This window comes from Aulostomus chinensis, chromosome 7 (assembly GCF_037954235.1).
Source record: "Aulostomus chinensis isolate RoL2024-O1b breed Wild chromosome 7, RoL_Achi_v1.0, whole genome shotgun sequence".
NCBI classification, from domain to species: domain Eukaryota; kingdom Metazoa; phylum Chordata; class Actinopteri; order Syngnathiformes; family Aulostomidae; genus Aulostomus; species Aulostomus chinensis.
In genome coordinates, this window is record NC_141326.1 from 20830936 (window position 1) to 20845383 (window position 14448).

Genomic DNA, 14448 nt, shown 5'->3' on the forward strand with positions numbered 1-14448 from the left:
TGTCATATAAGACTAAATGCGGAGGTGGGAGCAGATGGGATGAGGTGTTGTGAACCACTAACCACTTGCACTTAAGGGTCAGAGCAATTCTCGTTCAATGTAAACCAAACTTTACCTCAGGGAGCCTCGACAAGTTTCTGACTCTGTGACCCATCTGTTTGTCACCAGCAGACAGAGAACGTGGGAGGTTTTACCTCTTATTAACACTGAACATGGTGCCTGGTGTCCTCCGCTGTTGGTATACATTAAGGTTTAGGAGCATGAGGTGAGCAAGCATGGAAGAGGAGCTCAGCAAAAAAAAAAAAAAAAAAAAAAATCTAGATAGCCCCCGAGAGGTTAGGAGATGGGCTGCATGACAATTGACCGGCTGTCAACGCTCACCTGCATTTCCTTTTAGCTGGACACGTTTAGCTGGCAGGCTGCCACGGCCTTGACATATGAAGACGTGCACAGAACCCCGCTCTACCGAAACGCTGCTCTCATGCAGTATTTACATGTTTTTACTGACTGACTTTCATTGTCAGGGATTCTTTGCCACTAAAAGAAAACCTTGTAATGAATTCAAGCACAGATGTGGCTGTGATTGAGGTACTGGCTTCAGATGTTTTGATACAGCTTATGAAACCACCATCGTACCTCAGATACCCCTCGCAGCCCAGGATAGAGTCTCCCTGGATTGGGTAACATTTCATCACACCTATTAAAAGTCACTGCTATTTTTCACAATCTGATTCACAACAGTGTGTTAATTGTGTAAGCAGAAAAAGGTCAATAACCTGCTGCTCCAGGCAACTATTCCAAAAACAAAGCATTTTTTTTTTCAAAGAAGCTGTAATCAATATTTTTATATCAACCAATGCTGTCATGACTAAAGGTCACTTGTAGGGATATCTCCCTAGGGAGTTAATAACCATCTCTGCAGTTCCCGTTATCCTTCGGGAGCTTTAAATTTCATTGTTTTGGTTTTGCGGCATGCTTCTTCACTGCTTGGTTCAGTCCCAGCCCTCTTGTATTGTCATCTCCGACCACAGGAGCCAGATATTTTCCACAAAAAGGCTTTTAGAAACCCACTGTAGACTTCTCAGGCCAGCACTGAAAAGCAGACAGCCAAAGTTAGCAACAAGCTAGTGAGAGGAGTGAAGCATTTAGCAGTTAAAGAGTCAGATATTTAGCTTTACAAGCAGAAAATAGCAACTGTTGGATGCTAAAACAACCACAGCGAGTGCAACTGTTCTGTTTGGTGGGTGTGTAAACGGTTGGCTAACAACTGCTTTATCAGCCGAAAGGTGATAGCATATCAGTGTGTTGTTGACACTGCTCGGGTCTCCAGCCATGCTAGTGGCTCTGAGAGGCTGCACTTGAGCCCAACAGTCACATCAACATGCTCACAGTGATAATCATAGCATGTTTTTGTTTAGTAGGCATAGCTATAAAGCTGGATCACTGTATTGTGTCACATTTTAATATGGTAATATCCACTTATTAGCGCGAAACAGAGTCCTCAGTTTATTAAGTTGTGGTTGACTGATTTGTCAAAGGTGGATGCCGATATTTAGAGAGCAGGCCAGTTATAATATATTTATAATTTGATGGATTACCACAATTAAATATTTCCAAAAACTTCCTAACCTTAAATGAACATTCATTAAGTAAATGTCAACACAGGTCATATCGTAACCGTAATAAACTGTGAAAATATATAGATAAACAACATTTCTGCTCACAGTAGACCCTGGCAAACAGCTTCTATGTTTTGAGGTCCCAAAGAACATTATTATGAACATGACTGCAACACGCGAGTGTATTTTACATTGGAACGTAGAAAGATATTTTTGAAATAAAACGTGTGCAGTGTCTCACTTTTCTTCAGCAGATCTACACTGCACTCTACTTATTCTTTTTTGCTGTTAACTGTACGTCTAGTAGCAGCACCTGTCTGCCTGTAGAATGCAGAATGGACACAAGGGGGAGCCCTAACATTATTTCCACAGCAGCCACACCGACGAGGCTGCCTGCAGATTGAGGAGTCTGCAGAGACAGTTTATCTTTTGTAAACAGCCTCATGCCGGTGCTGACAATGAACCTAATTAATCTGCTTGCCCATTTAATCCACTATTACATTTCAGAAAAAAAAATCATATTTTGCACAAGTTAGGGCGTTACAATTCAAGGTCATCAACTCTCCTGCAACTACTGTAGTGAAGGTATTTCAGGAAATATCGAAATATTCAACCATATAGTGACTCTAGAATTCAGCAGATCCCCAAAATCAGGATTCATCCACTGGGAATCATGGGAACATTTATTACACATTTAATTACTTTTTAACGGATTGCATGTTCTGAATATGTATATGTAGTATTAATAAGAAGACCTGTGAAAGTAACGTGCGTGATAGATGTAAGTAGTAGAAGAACCATGTCTGTATAGTGAATAGACAGAGCTTCCCCATCTGACAAGTGAGGGCTTAAAGCTGCAGTCTTTCTATTGGCCAGCAGGGGGTGACTTCTGTGGTTGCAAACGAAGAAGTATGTATTGATTTATTACCTCAGTAAACATTTCCCCAGTGAGTATTAAATCTCAATCACCAGTTGCAGGTCGTTTGCAGTACTGCATGTAAACTATATTCCCATTTAGAGTAAAATAGTAGATAAAGCCAGGTTTTATTTCGGTTGCGGCTTCTATGTGATGGAGAAGTCACTATCACAATGGAAGGTCTTAGATAACCAGATGTAATATGGTTACGTCAACTAAGAAAAGGCCAAGATGGTGACAGCCAAAACATTGAACTCAAAGGTTTCAGAATGTGAGCCCAGAAACCAGTGGGTCGATGGTCTAACTCACGTAAAGTAAACAAAACAATGCCGATAGGCTGCTTATTTACATTTGAGGTGTATTAATTGAGTGTGTATTCAAGTAGAACATCTGAAATCCCCCCAGTGAGGTTAAGAAGACTGATAAGCCTAATGCATAATGATCAGCTGGAAATGCAGAGTGATCTATTGTTACAAAGCAGTTGGATGTATTGCTGTAGACTGGGTTTATGCTTATTGCGGACCTCTGTGCACATATTTACCTCAAGAGACTCTTTGAAGGTGGTAATGCTGATCAGGGGCTCCAACAGGCGTTTGCTAATAACATCTTTATAATGCTCATGCCACTTGGTGTGGAGGGTTTGCAGAGAGGAGCTGAGGATAATAGCGTGGTGTAGCACATCAAGCAGCCTGGTCAAAAAGCAAAGCACTCAATATCTCATAGGAGTGAATTTAATGGCCACTGGTTGCTCTGGGCTCTTGACCTTCTCCAAGAGGCTTCATGTTAGTCACTCTCCAGTGCTTTCCAATTGAAACTCAGCCAGGCTGGTGCTAGATGAGATCTCAACTGTCCTTGCAAAGCTGGGATGAGTGTAGCTGCACTGGTGACGCTCACTCAGTTGGATATGTTCTCGTTTGGCTGGTCGTTCAAGACCTTCACACATGACTTCGAAAGGATTGAACCACTAATTATAAATTCATTTAATAACATAATTTGCTGCCAAACCATAGCAAAAACAGCATTACCTGCATTAAATACAGTAATACAGCTGTATTTAGTGAAGGATTGAGACACTTCAACTGAGTTTTTCTATTTTATGCCATGAACTTGTAAGTGTAGAACCCGGTACTTTTATCTGTCCATCCAAGCATTTGACAAGTGAAATATTTTATCTATAGAATGGAAAACGTGCAACTAGTTTATACAATCTGACCATAATATATCCTGTATCAGATTTGATGTATGACAAAGTAATTAAAATTGGCTCCAGCCTTGAAATATTGCTTTGTGCTCACACATAAGGTATTTTATATTGGGGTTTTTTTGTTACTGCTGACACTCTGTTCACTTATTCGTGCTGCATTACTGGTTCTATTTTCAAAAGGATCTCAGTATTTTTGCTGGCATCCCATAAATATGACCACAAGTCAAATATCAAAAGAAAATGTATCCATCTATGTAAAGCAAGCAGCACTGGCAACCAACACATGCTACTGTATATTTCTATCTGTGTAAAAATATTTCAGATTCCAACACTTTCCAGGTGCCTGATCACATCTAACCTACTATAAATGCATTTGCAAAAAGGTTGAGTTTTTCCTTTTATTCCACATCAGTTGGGATTTTATTTCCTAACTGTTCGTATTATTTTTGACAATGCTTATTTCCAAATTTTGAGATTTATTTTTGTTCATGGAAAGATATTTATAAACAAATGTTTTTTGGTTTAAAGTAGTCTTTAAAATACTTTAAGTATTTTCAGATTGATTAAATCGTATCACTAACCTTGAAAATATAATCCACAAGACTTTATGAAGCGTGTTGTTAATGTGTGAGACACAGCTGACTTAGCATGAAGGCAGCCAACCAGACTAATTCAATATGGATACAAGGTGTCTTGTTTAACATAATGAATATCTAATCAAGCACGAGCACACAGGAAAGCAATTTCAACAGAGTAATTGAAAGCAGACTTTATTTAGATGATAGAGTATTGCTACACTCTTGGCACAGGGAAACCCAGGGATCTAACGTGACATGAAATCTCCTTTCAAGGTTCATTTTCAAATAAATGGAAAGTCTCTTCCTGTTAGCCAGTGGAGTGCTGCAGAATAATTCTCATCTGTTGTTCATGCAACTGCAGAAATGTTAATCACATATTGGAATGTGTTTACACAGCCATTATAAACAGGACGACAGAGGAGATTCTCTCCTGGTGCAATCAGGTACGATTTATGTTGTCCTGTGCTGCCACCTGCTGTTCAAAGGTTGACACAGCACCAACTCTCACAAAGTGGTCTTATTTTTTTTAAAACAAGTTTATTCTTGACCGGAGTGCTCAGAATATTTTTTTTTTCTCCAAAAAAAGACATCCAGAATAGGCAGGTCGTTCAGTGTTTTGACTGGATGCCGCTTTGTTTATGATCAAGAGGTTGTTTGTATCATCTTGATGCCTCTAGCAAATAATTCTGAACCAAACATTTTAGATAATTTGGCCCATTTGTTTTATTTTTCCAGCAGCATTTGAGAACCAGCTGAGGGAAATGATGCTGTAATTCTGTGGCAAAAGCTGAGCAGCCGGGACAACAGGGTGAGTTGTTGTTCGTCCTTAAAATGATCCTGTTTGACTTCTGACAGAACAGGAACAAGCGAGGTCTGCATGGATATGACACTCAACCCCGGGACTTGAGTAGGGTCTGGGATGGGGTAATTGCTCATTTTCATTATCGTTCTGATGTGATATTCGCATACCAAGGAATATTGAACAAAATGCAGGTTTTCCCCACTAAATAACTCAAACGCTGTTTCAGCATTTACGACATCGTGCCAGTTTTCCAGCAGCAGGCCATAGGAAAGAATGTGCCACCATAACAACCTTAATGACTTCCAAGTGTTTTCTGTGGGTTCGATTGCTACACAACATATTTTACAAGACATCTTTGGTGACCTTTGTATATACAAACTTCTGCATATATAAAAAGTGTGGAAAAAGATAAATACCATCACTACAGCTAAATATAAAACCAAAACTTGAGACTATTGCACAACAGCCAGGTAAGGAGTGTTCACTCAGGAAGACGCCTGCAGAGTTCAGGGTTTTCTGCGCCTGCAACACAACAGTTATGAATTTAGCCCAACTATCATGTATTGGTTGATGTTTCTCTGGTATATGGATGGAGTAGCTTACTTGGTGATTCCATGATGCTCATAACCAGGACCCATGTTTGTTCCAGCCCTCTGTTCCACAGCCACAGAGCACTGGGAAAGAGAAAAAAAAAAAAAGAGTTTGAGAACCAAATGTACTCCTAAGAACAGCAAATCTCATGATTCAATTTGACTGAATCACAACTCAGCAGTTCTCAATGCATCTCATCCTCAATTTCCAATTTGCTGTTCATGGCTGGAAAGCGCTTTGAGTGAGTCTATTTCCCATTTGAGGATGAAGGAAAATTTGAAAATCCTGAAATGTGATTGAACCCTATTATGAGAGGTTCTGTCTGCATGAGAACTAGACTTGGTGGTTGCTAATCCGAAACAATATTAGTCTCCCTCATCCATATTAAGGAGCAGTTAATGCCAATACTAGTCAACATCAACCTACCCTGTTCTCCACATCTGTCCAGTCTCTGTTGGCAGGCGCACCTTCGGAGGATTTTCTCTTGCGGCTTCAAATTGACAGAATGAAAGTGGCATGCACAAATGTTAAAACCACAATATACTATTTTGGCAACTCGGCAGCTAATAAAGGACAATGAGCAGATACCCTGGGAATGTGGTGAGCTCCTGCTTCAGTGTCTCAATGTCAGTGAATTGGACAGCCTGTCCCCCTCCTCTGGTTTTGAGCACCTCACCCTGGAAAATTAAAAGTGTATTAGGTAGTGGCCACTTATGTAATGTTTACCCACAGTGCACTCAAGTGTAGCCTGTCCTACCGCAGTGACTGCCTTAAAGGATTGGTTCACCCACTGAGATTGAAGGGTATTTCATATGTGGTGCTTGCAGCACTCAAAATTAAATAAATACAAATTCAACAGCAGCAGAGAAGATAAATGTCTTGAGGTAGAGCCCCAAATCCTATATGATTACTCAAAATGTCAGCATATAAAACCCAAAAGTTGATTTGGCATTTGATTACTTTTTGCTGTGCATGAGCATGTAGTGTGACAAAGTACAGAAACATAAGACCAGACCAAAGAGTCACAATGAGACCAAACAGTAGCAGGAACAGACTATTCAGCTCAACTCAAGCTGGCAGGGTCCTCTCCTGTAACCAGAGCTGGGCAAGATCCAATTTTTGACAGTTCTCAAATTTTACAGGTATAATGCTTTACTGGCTGACTAAGCTCTTGACGAACTGAAGCCTGTGGGCTGTGGAATTTTAAGTACCCAGTATGCAACTACTATGTTAAGAGGGTACTTATTTGATATATTGTTGAAAAGTTTCGATTCTGGTCATATTAAGTGATGCAAACTGGGACAAAATCTCACCAGTGAGTACAATCTAACATCTCTGGACGCTTGGATGTGTTTTATAAATACACATATCTCCATTATGTCAGATATGTGCATTTTCAACCTTGCTTACCTTTATAAGTTTGGTCTCTATCTCACCATCAGAGGCAACTTCCTGGTGTGTTAACACGTATCTGTCACACTTCGACAGGGCCTTCTCACTGGGAGCAGACACTTGGATGGCATTGGGGATAATAGGCTGCAAAACTGTACCCAAGTCCAGACTGGACGAAGGCTTGTGGTCCACCCACTTCTCTCCACCAGCAGAGCGGGAGCGACGGTGCAGCGGCCGAACTGGCGTCGTGGTCTACTCAGATCAACGCAACAGTTAAAAAGAGGGACAAGAACTCAGGTGAAACCAGGCAATCTTAAAATGCAACATGTCAAAGCAAAATGGTTTAGTTCATTGAAATGTTAAAAGTTGTGGGGTTGTTTCCTTTTATTTGGACTCTACACACCAGTCATGACTCCACAATCTCTCAAAGTTGCCTGGAACTATCACTGACCCTGTAGCTTCTCTCAATAAGATCTAAGGCGCAGGCTGTTTCTTCTCTAGTCAAACATGCAGCTCTCCTCCTGGCAGGGCTGGCTGAGGGGCCTGCTGGGGAGTAGGTTCTTATGGATGAACTAGGGGAACAGGTGGTCTTTGGACTGTTCTGGGCTGACAGATGCTCCCATGTAGAGATAAAGTTAGCCACAGAAGAGCTGATGGGGATGGGGCAGATGGGCCTTGGGTTCACCTCAACCTCCTCAACTTTAATGGCACTGTCTGGAAGAGACCCTGGCACTAGCTTGAGTTCAAGACAGAAATCACAACATTAAACATGTGGAGCAGCACCTGGAACAGTGATGTACAGACAATGCAGCACTGTAAAATGGAATTCTACAGACTAAATGAAAGTACCTTTTGGTATCTGGTCCCTTTATCATCCCAAATAGTTATGAATTAACACCAGAGCAAAGGTTCGAATTCAAATGCATCAAAAGACTGAAACCTGCTTTCAAAGCTGTGTGTGCATTAGTTGCCTGTGGCTTGGCTGAGGATGTGAGTTTTCAGTGGATGTAAATAGACCATAGATACAGAAATGAAGTCTAATGTCTTAGTTCTCATTTAACAAGGACACAGTAGATATTACTATTGAGGTAACAGAACTCAGTGAAACTGAGACACCATCTACAGGTGAGGGGTCAACGCAACGTACTGGCAGAGGAGAAGGCGAGGCGGATCTCTTTGCAGGGAGGCGTTCCTCTCTGGAAGACCGCTGCTGAGGCTGCATCTGACACGGAGTAGGTGAAGCCGATCTTTGAGCGGGGAGGCGTTCCTCTCTGGATGACCGCTGCTGAGGTTGTGTCTGGCGGGGTGGAGGTTCAGGCCGTCCTGGTGTCTTGCTCTCAGTTACAATGGCTTTGAGCTGCTTCAGCTTCTCGTCTTTCACCCACAGCTTGTTTTGCATCTCCAGCTGCATTGCATTAACACGTCTCTCCTGCACAACAAGAGGCATAAATGGAATTTGCATTAAGGATCAGAGGAAAGTTGAGGCATGACTTATTTGCTGAAAATAGAATTTTAAAAGAGTAGCATTAAATATACATCCCACTTTCAAAGAGTAAATAGCTACCCCACGTATGAACATCTGTAATAATGGGAGTTACTCACGCATTCTTTTTCCCACTTGCGCTGCGTGTCTGTGACGACACCCTGCATGCGGTGCTCCATACGTCGTTTATCAGACAGCTCTGTCTGCAGTCTATGCTCTCTTGTTTCCAGCTCCTGCTGAAGTGAACGCTTGTCGTCCTCATAGATTTTAGTGGTTTTCTGAAGGATATCCATCTGGAACAGGGTCACACAGGACATTTTAGAAACTTCTAACAACTGTGTAATCAAAGCAATATGCCAAGGAAGGCATGGATATTGCCCACCTTGTGTTCTTGTGTCTTGGCTCGCTTTTCCAAGCGTTCAAGCTCTGCTTTGTTGTTTTGGATGATTCTATCCTTCTCCAGTAGTTTGGCATTTTGTTCTTGAATAAAATTGTCTTTGGAATTTAGGTTGCTGTCAAGATCTTGAAGCTTGGACTTCATGATGTTGGCTGAAACAAGAAAGGAGGGAGATAATAAGCCAAGCCCAGGGTAAAACCCAGCCTGAAGCATCAAAGCCAAGAGGAGATGGGCTCATATGTGAGGGGTTACCTGCTCTGTTGAATTCTTCAATCATTGTCTGCCTGATTCTATATCTGTTCTGAAGAGCTTCAATCAGCCTGGGCAGGGTGATGTCATCGTGAGGGTCAGTCAGCACAGAGGAGGGCAGAGGAGGGAGGCTCAGGACCACGTGGGTCATGACTGAGGGCACATCTGGGGGAAACAAATATTCCAGAAAGTTGTTGTTTGTAAAGACAAACTAATTATTCCAAACATTTTTTTTTTCAATATCTTAAAACAAATCATTTAAGCCTGGGCTTTTTCAAAATTTGTATATTTGCATCCCAACAGCCAAAGACAGCTGGATGATTGAAATCCCAAGAGAAACAAGATTTACACAGTTCCTGAACTGCTTTATGCCTTTTAGATGCTCTGAAATCAATCCTGATACCGAAACTTCAGCATCGGTTAATACGGGTCCTGATATGACTGCTGTCTACATTGACAGTCTCTTTGAAAGCGCAGCGTTACATGCTGCACTTTGCATGGACCAGAGTCCCAAAGAGTATGAACAGACATGTCATACACCACTTTCCAACAGGAGTGTGGACTAGCAGAAGGACTGGCAACAAGCCTGCAGTAGAACTGTGCTGACCTATTGAAAGCCAGCTTCAGCTAATTGTAGTATTTTATTTTACAAACTTCCATCTGAAGCTTCAGAATTGTGGCCACTGAAGGTAGACTGCAGACCTTTTGTCAATACTAGCCGAAAGATGAATGGAGGATACAAATCAGGGTCTGCTGCAGCTTCTATAAGCTAAAATAAAAAAAACACACAATTACCCCTGTCTATGGGACCGCCACGCTCCTCCAACTTGCGGGACAGTTCTTCTTTAAAGGCCTGGTTTCTTTGGCGGCGGCCCGGTGTAAAACCACAGATGGGTCGGTCCACTGGCCGAGCCACTTCCACCTCCTGGGTCATCTCAGCAAACCGCATCACCAGCTGTGCATTCAGAGAAAAGTCAGGCTTTGTACAAAAAGGAACTCCAATGTTAACAGACACAAAAGCAATTTAAGTGCAGGATGAACTGACCAAGGTTTCCTCGTAGTCATCACCCTTTGGATTGACACAGACAACCATTTTGACTTTGCCTTCTCCATCAAAGTAGTTCTTGAACAGATGTGTAACTTTAGAGTCTCTGTAGGGGACCATCTATAAGAAAGGAATGTCATTACTATAGTCCAGTGACCTGAATGCAACTGTTCAGCTTCAGTCCAGTAACTCATACCCTGTTTGTGCCACACATTTGATTCTCTCGAAGTATCTCGATGCATGTCCGTAGATTCAGCAGGGACTGATTAATGTTACCTGCAAGGAAAGGTAGTATTTAATGTCAGATAAAATTTACCTGAAGAGTTTAACTAAAAAGTTTAATGTTGATTTACACACCAGCTTCACGTATGCGGGTGCCCTCTGCCCCGGTCCTACCCGTCCTCTCACTTCCTGCCAAGTCCACCAGACACAGCTGACTAACAGTCACCTGATTCTAAATCATGAAAAACAAGTTGTTGTCGTGTTTTGTTTTGTTTTTTTAAGAATTCTAAGAAGAAGATAAAAAAAATATAATGTTTCACAACTTTGATTGTAGTGTCCACTGACCTGGATGATGTTGTCACCATCTGCATCAAGAGGAGCCTGGGCCAGTTTAATAATGAAGACACTGTGAGAACGGCTGGACTCCCTGTTCAGCCGAGTGTTAGCAACCTTCCTCTTCTTCTGACCTGGAGTATCATTATACAAGCAACATGTATTAACATCTAGCATCTTCAAAATCTTATTTCAGTCACTCGACCAAAATTCATAACTCTGCCGTAACCTGCTCAGAGAGAAGATTAACTGAGGTCATTCCCTGGCCAGAGCTGACCCAGAGGGCAACAATACCAGGTCAGTCATATCTACAATCATCAGTGCAGTCACACACTCCTGTACCCATCTACAGTTTCCTTTCATTCCATCTTTCAGAATCATCTTCATACAACTCACCCCTCCAAAATACTTGAAATGCCTCCTCAGCAGACTTGACTTCAACCTCCATACAACCAGCTACATACATGTTATGATTCTGATCCTCTCGCAGAATTTTTGATTGAGGCGGTCTGTGGTGAGAGGAGAAAAGGTTTAGTCATTGAAGACATGGGACTGAAGCTCTGCCATGCAACAGATGTGGAAACTCAAACATTGGGGACGGGGAATTCAAGCCAAAGACAGCAATCAGAGTTATCATAAAGCAACAGACAGCAGCTTTAAAGACAGACATTCAGGAGCTTTGCCATGACAAAGGCTACAAGCAGCAGGGGTGTGATAATACTTTTGACTGAAAAACTCACCATCACTAGAGACGTGCTGTTGATTTTCTCTTTTTTTTAAAAAAAAAACCTTTTTTTTAAAAAAAAAAAGGGGTAAAAAGCTTGTCATCCCCCCTTTGTCGTGGTGCCTTCAAATTTAACGTGTTTTATGATATGAGAAGTCATGCAAGCAACTCAGATTTCTGTATATTTCCATGGATGAGGTTGTGAATGCCTCGTACAGTTTCTCAGAAACTCAGTAAACACAACCTTGTTAGAAGGCAGCCATAATCACGAGAAGATCTGGTTCAAATCCTAATGCCAATTCTACTGTGTGGGTTGGGGTTCATTCAGATTATTTGAATTTTTCTGTAGTAGCTCAGTAAAACTTCTCCAATCATAAATGATGTTCATTAAATGGGTAAACGTCTCCAGCAATGCTAAGGTTTTGTTTGTAATCCAGTCTGCACATTTGTGGTCAACGGGGCAGAAAACTAAATCTGGCTTCTAGTCTGATGTGAGAGTATTCACTGGTCACATACATGAACTCAGTGTTCTGGCGCACTGGTGTGCCTCCACCATTCCACCTAGTAAGAAGAAAATACAATCATTTGTCTTCCAGCTTCATTACCACTCAGGAATGAATACCAAGCAACTGCTTTAGGTGTTTTCTGGTTATTCTGACAAGGCAATCCAGTATTCATAAGTCAAAAATATTTTCTCCAGTCTTTCCCTGAACTTACTTTGGCTTGATCGCATCATCCTGCGTCTCCTCGAGGAGGTCATAGATGTAGTTGTTGTAGATTTCTATGTAGGAGACAAAGATGCTGTAGCTGCTGTCCTCGTCCACATCATCTGCTTTATAGGCCTCCTCCAGCTTAATCATATCAGCAATTTCAGGCTCAAGCTTTTGTCTAAAATCAAAGTAGTGAAATTCATGTTAAACACCAGTTGCATTTGCAGCAGATTTCCCTTAGTGCACAGGACTTACCTGGTAGACAGCACTTTAGGAACAGCCATGTTTTCACGTCTTTGGCGTTCCAACAATGCATCTACTTCACTCTGGACCACCAGGCTATTTTTATCATCCGTCTTAAAAACCTGAACAAACAGGAAAAATGTCATTAAATCAGTTGTGTACCCTCAAAGGAGGGACAACATCATCCTCAAGCGCTGCCCTTACATATCGTTTGGCCTGGTAGGGTCCAATGCTGTTGAATATCATGTCAAGGGAGCGTGGCAAAAGTCCACCCAGGCCTGGAGAGCCAGTCATGGTGAATGTCTTTCCACTTCCCGTGACACCATATGTAAAGAGCAGGCCTGCAACAAACAGAGTCAGCCGCTAAACAAACTCATACTGACCAATTCTAGAAATATTTGAAAGGTTTTTATCCACTTTATCAAAATTAGGATTCCTGTGCAGGCTCACCACACTACAACGGACTGACCACAAGTACAGCCTAACAGCTCGTATGTAGAAATCAGATCAGGAAAACAACCTCAGATTTACTTAAGATTCTTCTTGTACGCTTACCGTTTTTTCCGTGGATGAGGTCAACAACAAGAGGTTTGGCAACACACTCGAATAGATCCGTCTGAGATACTGATACTCCAAATACTTTTTTGAAGGAATACTGCATCTGAGGGGCAGGAAGATGAATCGTAATATTATTCAGGTGAACATTGACTTTAATGATGGCTCCGTCTTTCAACACAACTCACTACTTTGTGACTTACCTACTCTCTTGAAATCAAACTAATGTGTTCCTACTAAAGAATTTGATCGACAGAAAGCTCCATCAGAAGGCATATTTATAAGATGTCTTATTAACATCGACTGGCAACTCTACTGTGAATTCCTTCAGGTTCTGACCTCAGCACTGGACTGTTTACATCACCTGTCTGGCTAACACCTTGAGGCTGGCTGGGGAAAGGGAGATAGGAAATGACTTCCTGCCACTGGGACACTGATCAGGATAAATGCAAGAACGCTGAGGGTCCGACCTTCACAAATGATCTAACTTCTTGACGGTAAGACGAGATCTCTTTATGAAATACCATGTGAGACAAAAGTCCGACATCAACCCTGGTTAACACATCCATGGATACCTCTTTGTATTCTCCATTACGGTTTGTTTTGAAGCCTTCAGGGGCGTGCAGCTGGATGGTGGTGCTGCTGATCACCTCAATGCAACACTCCTCGTCTTCAGCGCCGAGAGGTCGTACACGGCAATACACCTTTGAAAAAATACCAGTGGAACCAACTCAAATGACGTAATAAATTAGCAGCCGTTTGATCAATTAATATTTGGAGAAAAAAAATCAGCTTGTAAAAACAACTCTGTAGACTCATCTCGACACGACGGTCATGTCAGTTAAGATAATTTCGTTTGCTATTGTCTGCAAGTCTGCTATTACTCACCCCAACCGGGTCTTTCTGGTTGCTGGAAGGCTTTTTTGGAGGCCTGCGGGGGGTTCGACCCTTCCTGAAATCATCACATATTAGACACAGGTAACCTTTAGTTTCTCCGTATCGTAGGTAGTGACGCTACAACAAAGGCACAGGCTAGTTAGTCCCCGGACTAATGTTCTGGAGCGATGCTAATGTTAGCCAACTCAAGGCGACAAGTCCGAAAACTGTAACCCACCGGTTACTAACAGCGCAAAACAACACACTGAAATATACTTTCAATTCAACGTACAAACAAGTACTTTCTACTTACGCTTGTCTATTCATTGTAACCTTCGCCTCTTCCTGGAGTTTTACCGTTTCTACAAGTTTGAACTTTCCCTCCTCCTCAAATCAGAGACCGTTTTCAAAAAGAGCCAACGGCAGCCAATCAGATTCGAGTATATCAGAACACGTGCTTCCGCCTTCGCCTTGTATGGCGACAATAAAATGTGAGCCATGCAGGAGTC

General features: G+C 41.9%; 2 protein-coding genes and 1 non-coding gene across 8 annotated transcripts in view; 1 reads left to right on the forward strand and 2 right to left on the reverse strand.

The window, feature by feature from the left end:
- Window positions 1-14448, forward strand: part of ddb2 (damage-specific DNA binding protein 2) — a 76813-nt gene that overhangs the window by 56398 nt on the left and 5967 nt on the right. Inside the window, exons 2-5 of one of the 3 annotated variants that reach the window (XM_086209117.1) lie at window positions 5053-5125; window positions 7199-7399; window positions 10833-11128; window positions 13395-13560. The gene's annotated coding sequence lies outside the window, so the exon portion shown is untranslated. Of the gene's footprint in view, window positions 1-5052; window positions 5126-7198; window positions 7400-10832; window positions 11129-13394; window positions 13561-13899; window positions 14042-14448 lie in introns of those variants that run through there. The other 2 variants (XM_086209118.1, XM_086209120.1) reach the window with 2 other exon arrangements.
- kif23 (kinesin family member 23) lies at window positions 5416-14442 on the reverse strand. 4 transcript variants are annotated; one of them, XM_086209111.1, is made up of 24 exons: window positions 14253-14442; window positions 13952-14015; window positions 13639-13767; window positions 13064-13169; window positions 12713-12849; window positions 12521-12630; window positions 12273-12443; window positions 12072-12116; window positions 11228-11340; window positions 10844-10965; window positions 10634-10730; window positions 10473-10552; window positions 10277-10396; window positions 10027-10186; window positions 9235-9396; window positions 8968-9134; window positions 8705-8878; window positions 8250-8531; window positions 7554-7838; window positions 7121-7354; window positions 6299-6387; window positions 6137-6200; window positions 5723-5793; window positions 5416-5641 (listed from the first exon to the last, which is right to left on the reverse strand). In XM_086209111.1, exons 1-24 carry the CDS (start codon window positions 14264-14266, stop codon window positions 5626-5628), a joined length of 3012 nt encoding a protein of 1003 aa, XP_086065237.1. In that variant the 5' UTR covers window positions 14267-14442; the 3' UTR covers window positions 5416-5625. The 4 variants fall into 4 exon arrangements, with proteins under 4 accessions (XP_086065237.1, XP_086065238.1, XP_086065239.1 ...); XM_086209112.1 differs by lacking the exon at window positions 12072-12116 and having other exon boundaries at window positions 14253-14374; XM_086209113.1 differs by lacking the exon at window positions 7554-7838 and having other exon boundaries at window positions 14253-14373.
- On the reverse strand, window positions 11061-11157 carry LOC147258978 (Z30 small nucleolar RNA). The gene has a single exon (XR_015117374.1). It is a non-coding gene; the product is annotated as a Z30 small nucleolar RNA (small nucleolar RNA).